Consider the following 21573-nt stretch of genomic DNA (forward strand, 5'->3'; position numbering starts at 1 on the left):
AGATTTAGTATAATTGATTGAATTTACTTCTTCAGATCTTTTTTTGCTTTTGTAGTGCATGTTAGGCAAATATGTTCTACCACTAAACTACATTTCTATCCCAGACTTTTTTTTTTTAATTTTGGAGGCAGCACCTTGTTGTGTAGTACAGGCTGGCTTTGAATTCTCAATCCCCAAATCCTTTTTCCTAAGCCTCCCAGTTGTTGGGGTCATACATGTTCACCACTGCACTTGGTTTTCATTCCTTTACAAAGGCTCCTGTGCCTTATAAAACTTAAGTAAATATTTATGTTTTTCTCCTGGCAGTTTTTCAGACTTAGCCAAAAAAGTACACCAACTTCCTGAGCATCTTCCCAAGGGAAAAAAATCTATGTCTATATAACAAATTTTGCACAGATGTGTTGCAGGATATTTGATTTCATTGTGAACCCTGAAACTGTGTTATCTACTGAAAGAACCCTGTTTTTAGGTGTGGTGTGTCTCAGCCTTTGACACATAGTCTTATTCTCTTTGGCTGTAATACTGGCACATCCTCAGTACACACGTTTTATCCAAACAATGAAGGTAAAATTATTTTGTAGAAGGAAGCACCCATGGTTGAAAGTGATAATTGAGTGACAGACAAAGTGACTAATCAGAGAAAGGTCTGACAGATTAGGATATGCCTAACTCTCTGGAGACAAGAAAGAGAGGCTATTTAATAGAGCACAGAGAAAGAAGAGGAGGCAATTTTACTGGGAGAGTTTTATAGAGACAGGTTGTAGAGAAAACAAGCTAGACACAGGTGAGGACAGAATGAGCCAGAAAATAAGAAGGATCCAGAAGATTAGAACAGATTGTCCAAGTTGGTATGAGGCCAAGCAGAGCAATTCAGGAGAGGCTGAGAGAAGCCAGATTGAATCAGTCAGCTTGGAGAGTAGTCTTAAGACAACCAGCTCAAACAGGAGACAAACCAGCCAGCCAGAGCTCAGAAAGAATTGGAAAGGGAAGCAAGTCTAAGAGGATGAAAACATTCTAGGACTAGATAAGATTGTATGGAGATAAGATTGTATAGAAGGTTTCAGGACTAGGCCTAGGTTACCAGACTGAGGTAGTAAGCCTCTGAGATGACAATTACCTCAGGTGAATGAAAGTTACTATAACACAGATGCTCACAGTTGCATTACTGGTAGTAACTAAAAAGTGAAGACAACTCAAATTTCCATCAACTGATTAATAGATAAATAAAATGTACCATGAAATTTTATTCAGTAATAAAAAGAAATGAGTACAGCTATCTCTCCATATCAATATATTCACCATCTACAGGTCCTGACAACTAAAAACAAAATATTTGAAAAACATCTACATGTGTAAATTTTCTTATTTTCTAAACAATGAACTCTAACCATTCATATCACATTAGATATTACAAGTAATAAAGAGATGATTTTACACAAGGATGTTTAAGGGTTTATGTAAATAACATGTGATTTTAAAAGGGTACTTGGAATTTGTAGATGCTGGTATCTCTGGTACTTCTTGCTCTATTTTCCCCCTCAGATACTGGGGAGACTACTTTTGGAATAGTTAAAGTAATGAAAATACATCATAGGGATGGGGTTGCCCAAAAGGCTGAGGAATTAGGTAGATGGAGTTAGACAGCGTAATCTTATTTGTTAACTAAGCTAAAAATCATATCTTTGTTATAGAATTTATTTGTCAAAAGAGTTTTAAAGTACAAGGTTTAGAGCCAGTCCCTCTATTGTTGTCATTACAAACTTCTGGGTTGATTATACCTGTGAGTTAAGATTCAAATAGCAAAGTCATGGCACTGGGTTTGTGAGAGTACTTTCAAGATAAAATTTAGGATATGGAGACAACAGTACAGATTGTCTTATATAGATAGATGGTTTTCAAAAACGTCAGAAACCCACAAAATTTGAGATTTAATGTTATTTATCTTTTTCTGAGACATATCTGCTCCTAACAGTTCCCCTTTGGTGGATGTAACAAAAAATTTGAACATCCTCTACCTCCAAGTGCAGCAATACTTTGTGGCTAGGCTGCCACTGGACAAAACTGCCTGTTTCATCTGCAGACTAATACTGTCCAGAAAAGGACAAATTATGCAGAATAGTTGACTGATAAACCCTGCCAAGACAGGGTGAATCAGCCCTTCAAAATCTGCATTTCTAGTCTGTCAGTTGATTTTGGGCCAGAAGGCTGAAACTTGCCTCACATGTTGCTAACAGGGGGACTGTGCTAGTGGAGATTTTGTCTCTACAACCTCTCAGTTCTAGGCCGTGTTAGGCTTCCTTTGTATCTAATATTTGGTCATTCAAAGATTTCTGATGGGGTTGAAGACTGATTATAGTCTCATAGCTTATCAGGCTGTTTAACTCTGAAAATACATATTTTATTAGATAGTTATCAGATAGTATACAAGCTAGCCAAGATAAAGATTTTAAGCCTTTCTTAAGCTGGAATGGATAACTAAATGATCTGTTTAATTGATATAGTGATGGACTGGGTGTTGAGAATATCATATGCTTTATAAATTGTAGAATGGTAATAATTGTACTCAATTTATATATAAGTGAAAAGGCTTTTTAACTGGACAAAAAGGGGGAAATGTTGTGGTTTTTCCTGAAGTTATCTGTATTTTGATGCTAATTCCACTGCCCCTAGGACAGCTGCCTTGTCATGTACTCAGAACTCAGGTGACTTCACCAGAAACAACTACTCCTTGAATTTGTAAAGTACAGGTGAGGGGCAGGTACAGGATAGAAGGAGGCCTATCATTGGAGGAGAAGGAAGGATGGGCAGGAGAGAAGTTTGAAGGAAGGAGGAGGAACGACTAGAAAGGAGAGAGAGGAGAGGGAAGCCATGGCAGGTGATGTTAAGATTCTGCTCTGTGTATTTACAGGTTTTTATCAATGTTCTTAAAGGGATGGATGGTACTGGGCTTTGTGTGTTTAAGTGGGCAATTATATCTTACCAATTGGGTCAAAAGGTTATTGTGTTGTGTGTTCTTTTTGATGGTTTGCAGTGTTTGAGTGTAGAACACTGTCTTGGCTGGGATGTGTTTCATGCCAAGATATCTAGCAATATCTTGGGACACTGCGGTAATGGACCTAGCGGGGTAAAAGACCACAATACTTTTTTATTTTTATAGTTTTACAACAACACTGAGGGGAGCAAAAAAAAACCTGAAGAGTTTCTGTTTAATAGATATCTTAGCTTCCTTCTGTTGCTGTGGCAAAGTATCCAAGGATGGATATTAGGCTTGGCTTTGGAGGCTGAAAAGCCAAGATGCAGAGCCTACACAGCGGATGGCATCACAATCATGAGAACACAGGCAGAAGAGATTACACAATGAAACAGGAAGCCAGAAGACTTAGGGTCCTACTTTGCTTTTTTAAAAATTTATTTACATTTTTATGTTATGAGCTCACTGTTGCTGTCTTCAGACACACCAGAAGAGGACATCAGATCCCATTACAGATGGTTGTGAGCCACCATGTGGTTGCTGGGAATTGAACTCAGGACCTTTTGGAAGAGCACTAAGTGCTCTTAATGACTGAGCCCGCTTTTTTGTTTTTAACAATTTACTTTCATGGGAACTGAGGCCTCTGAAGAACACTGTCCCTTCTGAGGGGCAACCCCAATGACCTAACTATATTTCATTAGTTCCAACTTCTCAAAAGTTCTACCACCTCAATACAACCACACCGGGAACCAAATTTCCAAACCAGGAACCCTTTAGGGGAATGCAACAAATACCCATCCAAACCATATCAACAAAGACAAAGTTTCATCTATACAATATAATTCAATTCTAGTGTCTTGGTGTACAAGGCAACACTTTACATATAGTTAATAACATTGCTACAGTGCACTCAAAAAATGTTAAAAGGGTAAAATGTTGCCAGTCCTTTGATAGGTGAATTGTATGATTGGCGAATTCAATAATGCTGTTGGTGACCATACAGCTAGTAAGTGGCTGAACAGGGTTTCAAATCTGGTGTCTTCTATGGGGCAAATATTCAACAAATGTTTGCTGAATGGATAAATACGTGACTAGGTAAACAATTACCTTTTACTTTCAAATAAAAATGCTCATTATTTTCATTAACATCAGCAATAAACAGTAATATTCACTTTCAAGTACAACTCAACATTCTGATACTCTTGCATCAGAATAAGTACTTGAAAATAAGATTATTATTTTTAACAGAATGTAATATGATATCCAGAAGAAGCCACAAACTACAAAAACCAACTAATTTTCATATTAGGATTTGATAATTAGATTGGATGAGAAATAAAACTATAAAAATTCACAGATTTTGTCTATGGAAATAGAACAAAAGTGTGCATTGTGGCTTGTTTGGGGGTTTTGGTGTTTATTTGTCTGGTAGATTGCATGTGTGTGTGTGTGTGTGTGTGTGTGTAACAAGAGTATCATTATGTAGCACTGGCTGGCCTACAACTCAGTATATAGACCAGGCTGGCCTTGACCTCAAAGAAATCTCCCTGCCTTTGACTCCCATAGTGCTGGGTCTGAAGGCTTGTTCTAACATACCCAACTTCCCAACAAGCTATTTACATGGTATTTCTGGACCTGAAGTCGGTCTGAAAACACCTTCATGTACCATCCCCCCAGCCCTTGTTTTGTTTTTGTTTTGTTTTGTTTTTATCATATTTAAAAGAATAAGTGATGGCTGGATATGTAGCATATATTTAAAATCCCAGCACTTGAGAAGCAGAGGCAGAAGAATCATGACTTTAAGGTTACCTTTGGCTACAAAGTGAGTTTCAGGTAAACTTTAATCAGAGAAACCTTAATCATAGTTCCAATGAATAGTGGTGGATGCTGAATGATGGCTGCACAAAGTGCTGAGAACAAATGAATGAGTGGTTTGCCCTAAACAAGACATTGATACTCTATCCCTTTTAAGGCCTAAGGGACATTATGGAAGAGGGGGCAGAAAGAATATAGGAGCTAGAACTAAAGGAGAAGGGCTACAATTGTCTTTTATGCAAGACACAGCTATTTCAGTCATAAACTCATAGCAGCTGTGGATGCCTGCATTAGGCCTGAACAAAAATAGACACATCAACAAATATGGCTCACGGATCCTACTGACCTCACCCTGCTGAAGTATTTGCTACTAACAGATTCAGTGAGAGGGGAAATCACTCCCTTTAGTTGTGTACCAACTGATGTACCCACCAGATTCCAAGGGATAGTCCCAATTGGACAGTCACATACATGGCTCTGTTTAAACTGAGTCAACACCAAAACAACTGCATTTGTCTTTTTATGTGGGTTCTGGGGATCAAACTCAGATCATCAGGCTTCTGTGGCAAATAAAGAGGCCATCTCCCTGCTCCCCCGATTTTAAAATGTTATTTCTATTACTTTTAATGATGTATCTGTTTGTGAGTGTGGATGTGAGTGCAGGTACCTGAAGAAGCCAGAAGGATCTCATATTTAAATAATGACAGGGATTAGGGGGATCTGATATTGGATGATCCAATAGAAATCGAAAACAATAAAATAAGTTCCAGTGGAAATATTTCCTGTCAAAACTTGTAGATCTGGTGAGATGGTTCAAAAGATAAAATTGCTGGGCAAACCTAACCACCTGAGTTTGATCACCAGAACCTAAAATAGAGGGATGGAACCAAGTCCCAAAATTGTTTTCACACTTGTACTGTGGCCTGCATGCATACTTTTGCCTACACATCACAAACAATAACAGTTTGCAACATAAGCCAGGTGTGGGGCACGTGCCTGTAATACCAGCATTTGAGAAGTTGAGACAGGAGGATCCCAAATATAGGTTTGGATTGGACTATACCAAAAGTTCCAAAACCATCTGGGCCAAAAAAAAACTGTCAGACTGTCTCAAAAAAAAAAAAAAAAAAAAGGGTTGGGATTTAGCTCAGTGGTGCTTGCCTAGCAAGCTCAAGGCCTTGAGTTAGGTCCCCAGCTCCTAAAAAGAAAAAAAAAAATCTAAAAAAAAAAAAACCGGCCAGGAAAAAAAAATATAATTAAAACCAAAACTGCTAAGAGAACATAATTAGCATGTTCAAGGTCTTAGTATTTTCTTAAAAATATTAATAAAAATCAAATAAAAGGCAGATATAATCACAGGCAGAAATTTATAACAAGGCAGGACCAAGATTTTTTTTTTTTAAAAAGCAAAAACAAAACAAAAACCAACTTAACAACAACAGTATCTCAAGTAAGGATCCATTTTATTGGCCCTACATGGTGCAGATCTGATTCCATAGACTCGCAGCAGTTTCCCTCAAAACATACCAAAATGGACCCAAGCCCCTGGACTAAATCTTGCACAACAACTCGACTCAGGGGTTTTCATGCTATGTTCACAGATACAACACCCCCAAAGACCAGGGGTCCTTATTCCCTAGACACTAAATGTCTGCATCCCTAACCCACCAACCCCCAATTTGTAAACTCTGTTACCTTTTCCACCACGTAGGTCAGAAACTTGAAATCCACATCCCAACACCCTCAAGAAAAGGTTTTTTTAAATTTTATTTTATTGGCTATTTTATTTATTTACATTTCAAATGCTATCCCCTTCCCAGTTAAACCCTCTGTCCCTCCCTCCCACCCCCCCCCTTCTGAGGGTTCTTCCACCATCCACCCCTCCCACCTGCCCCTCACCGCTAGCATTCACCTACGCTGGTCATGGCGTCTCCACAGGACCAAGGGGCTCCCCTCCCATTGATGCCAGATAAGGTAATCCTTTGCTATCTATGCAGCTGGAGCCTTGGGTCCCTTCATGTGCATTCTTTATTCTTTGGTTGGTGGTTTAGTCCCTGGGAGCTGTGGGTGTGTGTGTGTGTCTGGTTGGTTGATATCGTTGTTCTTCCTAAGGGGTTGCTAATCCCTTCAGCTCTTTTAGTCTTTTCCCTAACTCCTCCCTTGGGGTCCCCGCGCTTAGTCAGATGGTTAGCTGTGTGCATCCGCATCTGTTTTGGTCAGGCTCTGGCAAAGCCTCTCAGGGACAAGTAAAGATCTTATCTCAGTGCTTAACTAGACCTAAATCTGTTAAACTCAGGTTCCTGCATTGCTTGGAGGGAGGGTCTTTGCATCCCTGGACTCACTGGGCATGCTCCAGTGCAACATGTTAGCTGTCGCTCATAATGTGTAACAGTGCACATTACACTGTATGTGCGAGTGAGGCAGGCTTTCCGGATTGTTCATTTGATTTTCGTCAGGCTAGAAGGTGAATGGCTCCTTGGGAGAATCTTTACCAGAATCGCCATCTTGGAAAGACGAGCATTTGTGCTCCGGGTTACCCCATCTCCCTTAATAGGGTTTCTCGGGGCGGGGGGCGGAGATGGCAGACAACGTGGGATCTGTGTCTCCCTGCCTCAGCCTCTGGGTGTCAGTCACCTCATAGAGCAGGCGGGCTAGGAGCTTGACTCAAGCCTCAGGAAGCAGAGGCCCTAGACATCCCCACCATACCCCACCCCATCCCCATCCCCACCCCCGCGAGCAGCTCGGGTTCTACCAGATGCAACCCAAGCCACTGCGTCCCCTGCTCAAGCCTCAGCCCCAAGAGCTCAACTGGCGGCACCACCGTCAAGAGCTCTGACATCGACTGGTCCACGAATAGGAAGGAGGGTTTTAATGCCAGATAGGATTAACATCTGGGCAATCACTGAATTTGTGTAGTTGCGGGGAGCGGGGGTCCAGGGGGAGCAGGGAAAAAGAGTTTCATAGTTTCAGACTTAGGTCGGAATGCTCAAGTCCCTGGCAGTGGGTGTTTCACTATTGAAGGTGATTCTATATTGGGGACCAAGGATCTGTGGAGGAAGCCATGGGGTGTGGGTAACAGCTGTAGTGAGGCTACCATAGCTCACCTTAAATTCCAGTTACAGGCCTTTGGGTTTCGTTCACTGTTCCTAAACAGTAAGGCTAACCTTTTGAAAGATCTACTTTAAAAGATGTATTACTTTAAGCTGGTTTTGTTTTTCCCCCAAGAGTTTGCTTTCAAGTGTTAATTTGTAACCTGCCCACCCTTTTTGACCTTGAATTATTTAGCAGCCTAATGCAAAACGTTTCCAAGACTCGGAGGGCAAGGGAATTAGTGCTTCTGCAAGGTAGGGACAAACAGGGTTTTATTCTAGAAGGAAAAAAAAAGGCAGTTAAATGCAGATGTGTTCACTGGTCTTTGGTTGCTGGGGTGAAAATACTACCCATGACAGTTATTCATGATTTGGCCTACTTCAGTTTATGGAGTCTCTGTTCTCAGAATTAAAGTCCCAAAGAAAGGATGAGAGAGAGTACCAGAAATGTTACTGTTTCTAACATAATGTTTCATTTCCAAAACAAATAAAACATTAATTCTGTTCCCAGCATAGGGGTGCACACATGTAGTCCCAGTGCTTCCAGATGCTGAGGCAGGATGATCACAAGTTTCAGGCAAACCTGAAAAAATAGAGCAAGACATTGTTTCAGGGAGAAAAAAGTAAAGTTGATACTATGTGAGTTATTTCTAACTTGATTTGTGGTCTGAAAGTTTGTCTAAATTATAATGAATATGAAGTTTGATGACACTCCTCTGAAGTGTCAAGTTCAGGGCCAGTTTTCAAAACTCTTTCATCTTTTGTTTGAAAAGACTGTCTTCAGTTTTTGGGTTCAACACTATGTACACGTGTTAGCTGGGCTGTTTAACTTGACCTTATCTTGCTGGCTTTGGGGGCAAACAGGTTTACAGATGCAGGCCACTCTGGACAACACAGCAAGACTCCATGTCAAAAAGCTGAAGGCTAGACGTGTAACTCAGTGGCCTCGCATATAAAATACTAAATTCTAACTCTAGCACCATAACATTTATTTATGTTTACTTATTAACTCTGAGTTACAGATAAATAGTCTTCTTTTCAGTTTCTATTATGACAAGGTTTCTCTGTGTAGCCTTGGTTGTCCTGGAACTTGCTCTGTAGATGAGGCTAGCCTCTGACTCAGATAGCCATCTGTCTCTGTCTCCTGAGTGCTGAGATTAAAGGCTTGTCTGGCTCCAGATAAATATTTTTCACTGTTGCTAAGTTATGTTTTCCTTGTACCAGTTAACTTCTGCTTTCCATACTTTAAAGTTGTAATATTAATTGTATGGACCACAGAGGTAAGAGGACCAAATCGACAGGGCTACAACATGGCGAGAACTTGTCTCAAAATCCCCCACAACCACCTTAACTCAGCATAGGTTTCAACCTCCTTTTTATCCCTAGGCAAGGGAGAAACAAGAGAGACAGAGAAAAGAATTACTAGCTGGAGACTTACAGGCATTGCTTGAGTTTCAGAGCTGTGGAAGAAACATAGTGAAATTTGTTGATTGGTATGCCAAACACCTGTAGGCCTTGAAACTATCTTACCCTATGTTTGGCATCATAAGTATAGGAAAGAAATACTTATGATTTATTTCCTTATGTTGTAAGGGAGATTTAAGGTACATTAATTTTGTACTGTCAGTCTCCCATACGTAGTCACTTAATGACCGACATACCTACTTGAGAAATTGAGCAGAAAACATCTGGTCCAAAGATTAAGTTGCAAATGAGACAGATACACTATGCAAGCAGAGATGCAAGGTAGTATTAGAAAAATAGTCTTGCTTCTTTTACTAGAACTCACCAACATGGCAACATAGGCTTTATTCTCAACAAAATGGTGAAGGTGACCATAGTCATCATCTAGAAGTACTACTACTATACGTGCTTGGTTAAGGACTTCTATACACTAAGAAGGGAATATGGAATGACAACCCATTATCCCCAGTCAGAAAAGTTCCCATCAAGCTAGTAGGCTATGTTACACATCTAAAGCAGATTCCTGAGAGGAAGCTCTATCAAGTTGTAGGAGGAGAGATAATTAAGTCCCTGAGGTCTCACTCCTGGATTGGGAAACCATTGAGATAGATCCTAACACCAAGGAAACACCGAAGCTTCTGGACTTTAGCAGTCTCCAACATGCAGGACACTCAACCTATAGTTGGGATGAATTTGAACACTGTGCAGAGCCATTTGAATAAGATCAAGCTGTTTTTGCTGTAGCAAATAAAAACAATCCACACTTAAGTGGGAAGAGACTTTGACTGGAAAGAAAAGCCATTATACAATACTGATTAGAATCATAATAGTTTTTTTAAGGATATACTTATTATATGAGTACACTGTAGCTGTCTTCAGACACACCAAAAGAGGGCATCAGGTCTCATTACAGATGGTTGTGAGCCACCATGTGGTTGCTGGGAATTGAACTCAGGACCTCTGGAAGAATAGTCTGTGCTCTTAACCTCTGAGCTATCTCTCAGCCCATAGTAATTTTATTTTGTTGTGGTTTGGAGGAACATTCATTTTGAAATGTGACAGAATGGCTTGAAACTTCTGAGAATGTACAGAAAATAAATTTACTGGTGGAACTTGCTTTTAGTTCCAGAAGTTGAGAGGCAGAAGCAGACAGATCTCTGTGAAGACAGATCTCTGTGAATTTAAGACCAGCTTGTTCTATAAAGGGATTTCCAGGACAGCTAAGACTATTATGCAAAGAAACCCTGTCTCGAAAAATAACAACAACAAATTTGCAAGAACAAACTACTTTGAAATTGAATGTATTTCAGAAGGATAATTTCTTGTCAGAATTCACCATTCATTTTACTTGTTTATATAGTTTCTTCCTACATATTTGGTTTATCTCTGCACACCTCCATCTTACCTACTTTTTTGAACCAGAGTCTCAGTATGTAGCTCTGGGTGGCCTGAAATTCACTGTGGAGATCAGGCTGGCCTCAAACTCATAGACATCTACCTTCCTCTGCCTCCCCATTGCTGAAATTAAAGGTGTGCACCATCACACCTGGTTTTCTTCCTTCCTTTCCTAAAACCTTTTCTGTTCAGTTTTGAGATGCCTGTGGATTTCTAAGATGCCATGGAACTAATGCAGGAAGAAAAGAAATAAGCGTGGCAGAGGCAGTCAGACCTCTGAGTTTGACGACAGTGTGGTCTATAAAGGGGAGTTCCAGAACAGACCCTATGTAGAGAGACCCTGTTTGAAAGAATAGAAAATAAAAATAAACTATGGAGTGGGAGAGTTGGCTCAGTAGTTAAGAACACTTTCAGAGGATCCAAGTTCAGTTATCAGAACACACATTGTGGCCAGAATACACAGTCATCAATAAATCTAGCTCCAAGGCATCTGACCCCATCTTCTGATCTGTGGGCACCAGGAATACATGGTGCACATACATCCTTACAAACAAAAATACTCACATAAATAAAATAAATATTAAAACATTTGTCTATTATCAGATAAGAGAATGTAATCCCATAATCTATAGTTGATATGATTGAACATTTAGGAAACTAAAAAATAATACTACACAAAGAAGTAACCAGAATTGATAGACAGTTTTAAAAGATTTATTTACTTTTAATGTATGTGAGTGCCTGTGTCTGTGTGTTTGCTATATATGTGTAGATGCCCACAAGGTCAGGTCCCCTGTAGTTAAAGTTAGAGGCAGTTGTGAAATTTTGCCAGTGGGCTGATTTGCGGACCTAGGCAGATGCTGGAAATGAAGCCCTAGCCTTGCACATAATGCTTGTTTCTTTTCTTTTTTTTTTTTTTGTTTTTTTTTTTTTTTTTTTTCTGGAGCTGGGGACCCGAACACAGGGCCTTGGCTTCCTAGGCAAGCCGCTCTACCACTGAGCTAAATCCCCAACCCCATAATGCTTGTTTCTTGTGGAAGCTGAAAAAACTTTATTTTCTGAGTGCTCAGGGAGGTGACCAGTTTCAGAATTGAACTGTATCCCAGAATTGAGATTTGTACAACAGTTTTAAAGATTTGGAACACAAAGCAAGGGGAGAGCTGGTAGGAAACTGCTATGTTATCCAACTGTATTTTGACATTATGGGTTAAGCAAAGGAGTACCATTGGAGACTGGGCCATATTCAGAGCACCTAACTTCAAGGTCCTTCATTCATTCTGCTAGACATTATTAGGTCCAGAGCTCAGAGTGATAAGACAAATGAGCGAGTCAGCTGCATGTTGTTAATTCTGGCATAATAGGCAATTTGTTAGATATTTTTTACAATGTATGCACCTTGGTTTAGATAAAAACAATTTCTCTTTTTGTTTTGTAATTAATTAACTAACATCCCAAGTGCTGCTCCCCATTTCCCCTCACTAAGACCTTCTCCCACCTCAGAGAGGATGCCACCCATGGATATCCCTCCACCCTGATGCATCAAGGCTCTGCCAAATTAGGTACATCCTCTCCCACAGAGGCCAGATAAGGCAACCCTGTTGGGATAACAACAATTTCTATATTCTTTACTGGTTAACAGACAATTAAGAAAACATTTGGAGAAGTGGGATAGGTGTTTGTTCCTAGACCTGGGAGCATGGACTTGTTTGACCCTGCCAGCAAGAAAGAGAAGTTGTCTTTGAGATGGCTGGACTTGGACATTGTCTCCTTACAAATCGTCCCTGAGATGTCTGGACTCAGACAACTGTTTTCAAAAGAAACTGTTCAGCTATAGGGAAGTCCCCAGTTCCCCTAGGACCTGAGACCTTGAATTTAGTTTTTCCCTACAATTAAATGGAATCTGAAAATGAAATGGTAGTACTTAGAATACGTTTCTTTTGCTTGTTCCCAACAATACAAGGGAAGCACTCTATCCTCTGAGGTACATACTTAGCCTGAGACTGTCTAGTATATATACTAGACTGGCTTTGAACTCACCACAATCCTAGTTTAGTTTCTGTTATGCTGGAATTACAGACGTGCTTCACCATACCTGGCTGTTGGATACTTTGGGTCTTGGATTTCTTTGGGGGGTGGTATAGTGATAATGCTGAAAGTTTTGTTTCTTTTAAAAAACACAAAAATATTATAAGAATATGTTTTCATTTTAATCTCAGGTGTAGGGATATGTGGCCACTTCAGACTGACCACAGCAGGTGACTATGATTTGCCTCATGCTTTACCAGGGGTATGGTTTTGCTAGAGGGAGGTAGTTGCTACAATCCTATGACATTTGGAATTCTGGGAACTTTTCAGAGGGTATATAAATTCTAGAGCCTCAATAGGCATGGTTGGCGGTAGGTGCTTGTTCAGGGATTGGTTGCAGTTTGTTAGTAGTTGTGCTCAAAGAAGAAACAAAAGGAGAGACATTGGGTTTAGGGATCTCTGTCTCTTTTTCCCCACCCTATGTTTATCTTTCCCTCCTATCTAGTGATAGGGGGTGAAACCACAGTGGGAAAAAGAAGAACTCACAAAGTAGGTAAGACCAGTTACGGGGGGTGGGGGAGATTATTGGGAGAGTTTTTTTTTTAATTTTATTAATCTTTTCTTAACACACCTCCTGGTCCACCTTCTGACTATTTGCCATCCCATACCCCTCCACAACCCCTGTCTCTACGAAGATGTCTCTATCCCAAACCCCACTAGTCCTCTAAACTCCCTGGGGCCTCCAGTCTCTTGAGGGTTGGGTGCATCTTCTCTGGCTGAACCCAGACTCAGGAGTCCGCTGCTGTATATGTGTCGGGGGCCTCATATCAGCTGGTGTGTGCTGCCTGGTTGGTGGTCCAGTGTCGGAGAGATCTCAGGGAGTCTAGGTTAATTGAGACTGCTGGTCCTCCTACAGGGTGGCCCTCCTCAGCTTCCTCCAGCTTTTTCCTAATTCAATAGAGGGGTTAGCCGCTTCTGTTCAGTGGTTGGGTGCACATATCTGCCTCTGACTCTTTTAGCTGCTTGTTGGGTCTTTTGGAGGGCAGTCATGGTAGGTCCTTTTTGTGAGTGCTCCATAGCCTCAGTATTGGTGTCAGGTCTTGGGGCCTCCCCTTGAGCTGGATCCCACTTTGGGCCTATTGCCAGACCTCCTTTTCCTCAGGCTCCTCTCCATTTCCATCCCTGCAGTTCTTTCAGACAGGAAGAATTATGGGTCAGAGCTTTGACTTCGGGATAGCAACCCCATCCCTCAAGCCCTGTCTTTCTGCTAGAGGTGGGATCTACAAGTTCCCTCTCCCCACTGTAGGGCCTTATGTCTAAGATCCCTCCCTTTGAGTCCTGAGAATCTCTCACCTCCCAGGTCGCTGATATATTCTGGAGAGTCCCCCCACCTCCAACCTCCCGAGGTCACCTGTTTCCGTTCTTTCTGCTGACTGTTGGGGATTCAGTCCTTTTCCCCAACCCAATACCAGATCATGTTCCCCTCTTCTCCACTACAAGTTCTCTTTCCCTTCCCTGTTCCCCCTCCCTCCCCCCTTGTCAGTGTTTTCTTCTCCCTCCCAAGGGGGACTGAGGTGGTCCTCACTTGGGCCCTTCAGCTTGTTAAACTTTTTGAGTTCTGTGAACTCTTGGGTATTCTGTACATTTTTGTTTTTTGGCTGATATCCACTTATTAGTAAGTACATACCATGCATGTCCTTTTGGGTCTGAGTTACCTCACTCAGGATGATATTTTCTAGTTCCATCCATTTGCCTGCAAAACTGAGGATGCCCTCATACTTAATAGCTGAGTAATATGCAACTGTGTAAATGAATCACATTTCCTGTATTCATTCTTCTGTCGTGAGACATCTAGGTTGTTTCCAGCTTCTGGGTATCACAAACAAGGCTGCTATGAATCTACCTGAAGACCCAGCAATACTACTCTTGGGAATATACTCAAAAGATGCCCCACCATACCACAGGGGCACATGCTCTGCTATGTTAATGGGGGAGATTTGTTCTCTTGATTTCATTTGAGTTTTGTTTGTTTTGCTTATTAAATAAGGCATTAGGTTTATTAGGGCTTAGGCTTTCTCTCTACTCCAAGATGACCTTGAACTCCTGGTCTCCCCTTTCCCATCTCCCAAATTCTGGGATTACAGATGCGTGCCACTTCACCAAATTTTGTACAGTGCTGGGGATTGAACTCACAGAGATGAGTTTCTTTCTTTTCATACCTTTTAGGAAAGAACTTAACCAACTGAAGTACATCTCCTGCCTTTCTTTTAAAGATTTGTTCATTATCTTAATTGCGTGCATGTGTGTGTGTGTGTGTGTGTGTGTGTGTGTGTGTGTGTGTACATTGTACATAAGTTCTTTTGGAAGCTAGAAGATCTCTACAGCAGAGTTATAAACAGATGTGACCTACTTAATCTAGGTAGGTATTGGGAACCCAACTCCAATCCTCTGCAAGATCAAGTGCTCTCAACCACTGAGCCATTTCTCCAACATCTCCTATGCTTTCTAATAACTTATTCCTCATTTTCTTCTGAGCCCTCTTTATCAGCACCTGTAATGGTCATATTTATATAAGCTTGCCTCCTGATGTATGAATTATCTAAAATAATCCATTGACTTTTTCTACCATATTCCTTCTCAAATTGGCTTCAATATCCATGTTTCTACAGTTTGTTTTAGGCAATCTAGAATTTTAAAGTCATGGTTCTCAATGGGGTTCTTCTAGCCTCTACCTTTTTAAATGTTTTCTTCCCAATAACACTCTTCTCCTGGTATCTAACTGTGTTGGTTTCCTATTGTAACTAACAAATCACCCCTCCCCCACAAAAACTGGTCACTTAAAAGAGAAATTTAACCAGTGAGTGTATTGGTGTGCACCTTTAATCTCATCACCAGGAGACAGAGGCAGACATGGATCTGACTGGTCTACATTGAAAATTCCAGAACCAGGGTTACATTGTGTGACCCTGCCTAAAAATATATTCAGAAATTTAAGGTTAGGGATGTAATGCTTGACTAGCAGGCAAGAGGCCATTCAGCCAATCCCTAGCATGCAGAAACAAACACAAAAAAAGAAACAAACACATTTTCATAACTAGAGTTTATAAATCTAAAATCAATACCAATCAACAGAGATTAGAATATTGACTGGACCAGTGTCCCTCTAGGAGCCTCAGGGGAATCCATTCTCTTTTATTTTATTATATATATTTATTATATATGTACGAGTACACTGTACAGGTAGTTGTGAGCCACCATGTGGTTGCTGGGAATTGAACTCAGGAAGAGCACTCAGTGCTCTTAACCACTGAATCCTCTCTCCAGCCCCAAGGGAGCCCATACTTGTTTGTCTAGCTTCTGGTGGCTGCTGGCTATCCTTGGCCTGTGAGCACATAACCACAATCTTTGTCTCTGTAGCCACATTTTTCCTGTTCTGTTTATGCTACCTAGTTCTGCCTTTTCCATGTAATTTGTATTTAGGACCCAGCTGGATAATTCAGGATAGAATCTCCATCTTAGAATGCTTCATGCAGGGGTTGGGGATTTAGCTCAGTGGTAGAGCGCTTGCCTAGCAAGTGCAAGGCCCTGGGTTCAGTCCCCAGCTCTGAAAAAAAAAAAAAAAGAATGCTTCATGCAATTACAATAGAAAAAAACTTCTTTTTGTCACATGAGAACAATTGATCTAGGAATTAAGACATGGGTCTCTATTGGGGGGTGTGTTATCTCAGTGAGAAAAGAATGTGCATTTCAACATGGGGGAACAGAGCCAAGAAAACTCAGACATTAAGTTGCATAATTCTCAGCACTATGCAAAAACAACGGAAGAGGGAGCTCTGACATTTGAAAATCTACCGTGAACCCCATCTTCTTTAGAAAGTTCAGGAACATTAATTTAGTCTAAAGAAGAGCAAAGTAAAATGTACAGGGGGCTATCCCATGCAGTTATAGGAATGGAAGAGTAAGGGATGAGATGCCTTTGTTAAAGACAATAAATGCATGCCAGAGACACTAGCTCACAACAGATCAAAATCCTAACCAGCTATTTGGAACAAGCTAAAAAACATTATGAAATTTATTCAAGACAATGAAGGAAAAACTTAGCAACTACCAGAAAAACTCTAAAATAATGGTAGGTTTAAGGAATTATTTGGAAATGAAAGGGAAAAACACATTCAGAAGAGTAGACTAAACTTGAAATGACACAAAGCAAATAAGCACAATGTGTGGTTGATAGCTTAAGAGAAGCAGGAGGCAGCACTTGGTAGGTTGTGGTAGGGGGGTTTCATGTTTAAAGTCAGCCTGTTGTACAAAGTGAGTTCAAGGCTAGCCTAAGGAATATAATAAATCTCAAAAAGAGAACTACAAAGGTAATAGGAGAAGTATTTTTTTATTTGGTGTTTCTAGACATGGTCTTACTATGGAGCCTAGGCTGTCCTGGAACTCACTTTGTAGAACAGACTGGCCCCAAACTTGGAGATCTGCCTGCTTCTGTCTCCCTAGTGCTGGGATTAAAGGCATGCACCATCACTGCCCTGCTCAGTGGTTAAGAGTATTGGCTGCTTTTTCAGAGGACCCAGATTCAATTCCCAGCACTCACATGGCAGCTCATAACTGTTGGTAACTTCAGTTACAGGTGATCTGACGCACACCAATGCACATAAAAATTATTAAAAAAATAACCAGGCATAGAGTTGGAGATGTAGCTCAGTGGTAAAGTGCTTTTCTGGTATGAGTGAGGCCCTGGGGTCTAACACACACACACACACACACACACACACACACACACACACACACACACACACACTTACTCACAGCTAGGAGCCAAGCCAGAGTGGTAGTCCAGAACACAGAAAGCTGAGGCAGAGTTCAAGGATACATGGGTTTGAGATCAACATAGACTACATAGTATTAGTAATCAGGAATATTAAAGTAGCCATTATAACTCCATTCCACAAGTTCAAAAGAGACTTTGAAAGACCAAATAGAAAAAAAATGCAATGAGTTAAATGGTATTAACAGCATATTTGCATTTTACAGATGCAAAACTTAGGCAATTTGAATATAGTAGTAGAAACTGTCCAAACTGGAGTACAGAAGGTAAAGGAACAAAAAATGAACAGAGTTTCAAGCTGTGGGATAAATTCAAGTCTGTGTTGTGGGGAGAGAGTGCCTAGTTAGGGTTTTACTGCTGTGAACAGACACTATAACCAAAGCAACTCTTATAAGGACAACATTTAATTGGGGCTGGCTTACAGGTTCAGAGGCTCAGTCCATTATCATCAAAGTGGGAGCATGGCAGCATCCATGGCATGGCGCAGGAGGAGCTGAGAGTTCTACTTCTTCATCTGATGGCTTCTAGGAAAAGACTGGCTTCCAGTTAGCTAAGATGAGGGTCTTAAAGCCCATACCCACAGTGACACACTTCCTACAACAAGGCCACATCTATTCCAACAAGGCCATACCTCCAAATAGTGCCACTCCCTGGGCCAAACATACTCAAACCACCACAGAGAGGTTTGTTGGAGGGTGTATGGGACATAAGAAAATATTTGAGATACCATAAACCCGAAGATAAAAATAACTGTCCACAGTGAACAGCAAGAAGTTCTATTCTCATCAATTGTTACAAATTAGACCATCATTAAGTTTGACAGCAGCCCTCAGTAACAGAATAAACTGGAATCACAGGCTATATCAGGAAGGAAAATGTGAACCAAGAGATTTATACTAAGCATAACTACCTTTCAGCTGTAAAGTACTTGGACAAACTGTTCTCAACATTCAAGAGAAAGATCTGTTAAAGAACAGGACATCTGGATTGATGTAGGGCACTGAATTGAGAGCTAAGGCAATACCAGCTGAAAACAAGACCTGTGGTAATAATGGCTCTGATACAGTAGTTACTATATAGCTCTAAAAATATTGTTGGAAGATAGTGAGGTGAATGTAGTAGCAATTTTAATTTTTAATTAACTGATTGATTAATTAATTAATATATGTAAGTACACTGTAGCTGTCTTCAGACACACCAGAAGAGGGCATCAGATCCCATTACAGATGGTTGTGAGCCACCATGTGGTTGCTGGGAATTGAACTCAGGACCTCTGGAAGGACAGTCAGTGCTCTTAACTGATAAGCCATCTCTCCAGCCTGTAGTAGTAATTTTAAACTATTCTGAGTAATTATATCAATGGCATTAGTATTGTTATCTGGGATGCCTAGAAGATTAAGAGTAGGCTTGACACTAATATTCTGTGAATGGCCTGTTCAGAAGGCTGACCCTTGCCAGCATCTGGAAACATTAATTTGAAGTGGTTCTGATCCTTTCTTAACTAATGAGAGTGGCTCACTGCCTCAATCATGTTAACTATGAGCTTATGCTGTTCATCTTCTTTCTTCCTGGAGTTCTGTGTCCTCTGTGAGGGTGACAGCACAAGAAAGGCTGCACATGGATTCCTCCAGACTCATAGTCCAGGTTGGCCTTGAAGTCTTCTCTTGTGTCTCTGATGCCTCAGTACTGATATTTGAGGTGTGAGCTACTGAGCCTAGCTGCCAGGGCCTTTTGCTTTGGTAATTCAATTCTAATTCATATTCTTTGGCTGTTAGGAACCTTAGTAGTAAGTGCTAATATGTATTGAATTCTATGAGTCCTTGTAGTGAACAGCTCACTAAATGAGGGATGATTTGGAATCCAGTGACTCAATGAATTTTAAATGCTGCCCACACATCTGAAATATGGCAACAGAGTTACCTGGCAGGAAAAGAAAGAAGGAGAGGCAGGAGATGAAAAGTTCCTGGTGACTAAATGGCTGTGCAGTTACTTATAAGTCAGCAACCAAACTGTTTCTTAAATGTTCATTTATTTTATGTGTATGAGTGATTTGCCTGCATGTATGTGAACTACATGTGAACCTGGTGCCTGCAGAGGACAGAAGAAGGCATTGCATCAGTTGGAATGAAGTTATATATGGTTGTGAACCACCATGTGGATACAGGAAACTGAACCCAGGTCCTCTGTGAGAGTAGCAAGTGTCCTCAACTGCTGAGCTAGCTATTTCTCTAGCCCTCTAAATTGTTTTTAATCTCACTTATAAACATAAAAATTACCAAAGATTTTTTTCTTCTTAAATAAAAGTCTTATTATTTTGCCCAGGTTGGCCCAAATTCTTGGGTTAAAAACTCTTTCTGCCTCAGTCCCATGAGTAGCTGGTACTACAGGCCTGGCACCATCACACCTAGCCCTTGTCTATGGAATATGAAAATGATAAATCCAATAACAGATAGTGGCTTGCTGGATCCCTTGTCCAGTTTTGTCCTTGCCAGCTCAAAAGGTGAGGAAATACAACTCAAATGATAACTTTGGGTTGAAGTCTATCTTAGGGTTTTATTGCTGTGAAAAGATATCACGACCATGGTAACTCTTATAAAGGAAAACATTTAATCGGGGCTAGTTCACAGTGCTGAGCTTTAGTTCATTATCATCATGGTGGGAAGCATGACAGTGTGCAGGCAGATGGAGTGCTGAAGAGGTAGCTGAGAGCTCTACATCTGGATCCACAGGCAGCAGCAAGAGACAGTGAACTGCTAGGCCTGGCTGAAGCTTCTGAAACTCCAAATTCCCATCCAACAGTGACACATTTTCTGCAATGAGGCTACACCTACTCAAACAAGCTCATACCAATAGTGCCAAGCGCCCAATAGTGCCACTCTACGAGCCTATGGGGGCTCAAATTTTTACAGTGTCTCTTCTATGTGAGAGAGGAGAAAGACCCTAATGCCCCTCCCAAAAAGAGTTTCCAGTGAGCTAAAGACAATAAAAATGTGATTGTAGCTACTCTCTTATTGCAATAGTTGGAGAAAGTGTAAGCATTTTTGAAGGTGGGCTTTGGAAGAATCAGATATATTTTAAGGGGGTGGGTCAGCAGTGCACACCTTTAGTTACAGTGCTCTGGAGGCAGAGCAGAGAGATCTCTGTGGGTTTTAAACTAGAGTTGTCTACATAAAAAATTCCATGCCAGCAAAGGCTGCATGCAGGAGCTGGGCTGGGGATGTCCCCTGCAAGTGTTACAGATAGTAGGAACTGATCCAGGTGATGTGAAATGAAATTTGATTCAGCTGGACTTTAGTTAGTTGATGCTAAGCCAAAACTTCTGGTATCTGACACCAAGTGGTTTATGTTTTTACATGCTTAAACACAATAAAACTTTGGGGAAAATTTCCATATGACAATTATCACAACAAAACTTTAGGTATGACTTCATTGAAGCTCCCTTATATAATAGGACATCTCTCTCTCTCTCTCTCTCTTTTTTTTTTTTAATAGGACATCTCTTTAGCAAAGCGCCTATGACCTTTACCATAAAGATGGGTTCTATTGACAGAGAAATAGTGTCCAGGAGTCTGGGCCTAGGGAGGGAGGGTTTGTAATAAACACAACAGCAAACTCTTTTGCAAAGTGCATAGGACCTCTTTCATGAGGATGGGTCCTATTGACTAAGAAACAACACTTAGTATTTTGGGGATTCTATGATGGCTGGCTTTACAGAATAGTAAAGATTATCATGTAGTAACACATCTATTCACAGCCTTCTGGATGGAAAATAGGTGTCAGTTTTTTCTGTTGAAGAAAAAGGCCTGGATATTTAACATTTCTGTTTTTTCTAGTGCTTTTCCGTGAGCTTCTGCCCTCTACAGCTGCACGGTGAGACTATGTTTCAAATACAAAACAAACTTGTAGGGTTTGCATTGCTTGCTGTATGGTGGAGCAAGCCTTTAATGCCAGCACTTGGGAGGCAGAGACAAGTTGATCTCTGT

The 21573-nt window shown here is 40.8% G+C and overlaps 1 protein-coding gene across 1 annotated transcript in view; it reads left to right on the forward strand.

The window, feature by feature from the left end:
* The first annotated feature begins 6673 nt into the window (after positions 1 to 6673).
* Positions 6674 to 21573, forward strand: part of Araf (A-Raf proto-oncogene, serine/threonine kinase) — a 64430-nt gene continuing 49530 nt past the window's right edge. The window contains 1 exon segment of the mRNA XM_032890500.1: positions 6674 to 6760. Within this exon segment, the coding sequence (XP_032746391.1) occupies positions 6710 to 6760 (51 nt within the window). The 5' untranslated portion in view covers positions 6674 to 6709.

The sequence above is a fragment of the Rattus rattus genome, chromosome X (genome assembly GCF_011064425.1).
Source record: "Rattus rattus isolate New Zealand chromosome X, Rrattus_CSIRO_v1, whole genome shotgun sequence".
Lineage (NCBI taxonomy): Eukaryota > Metazoa > Chordata > Mammalia > Rodentia > Muridae > Rattus > Rattus rattus.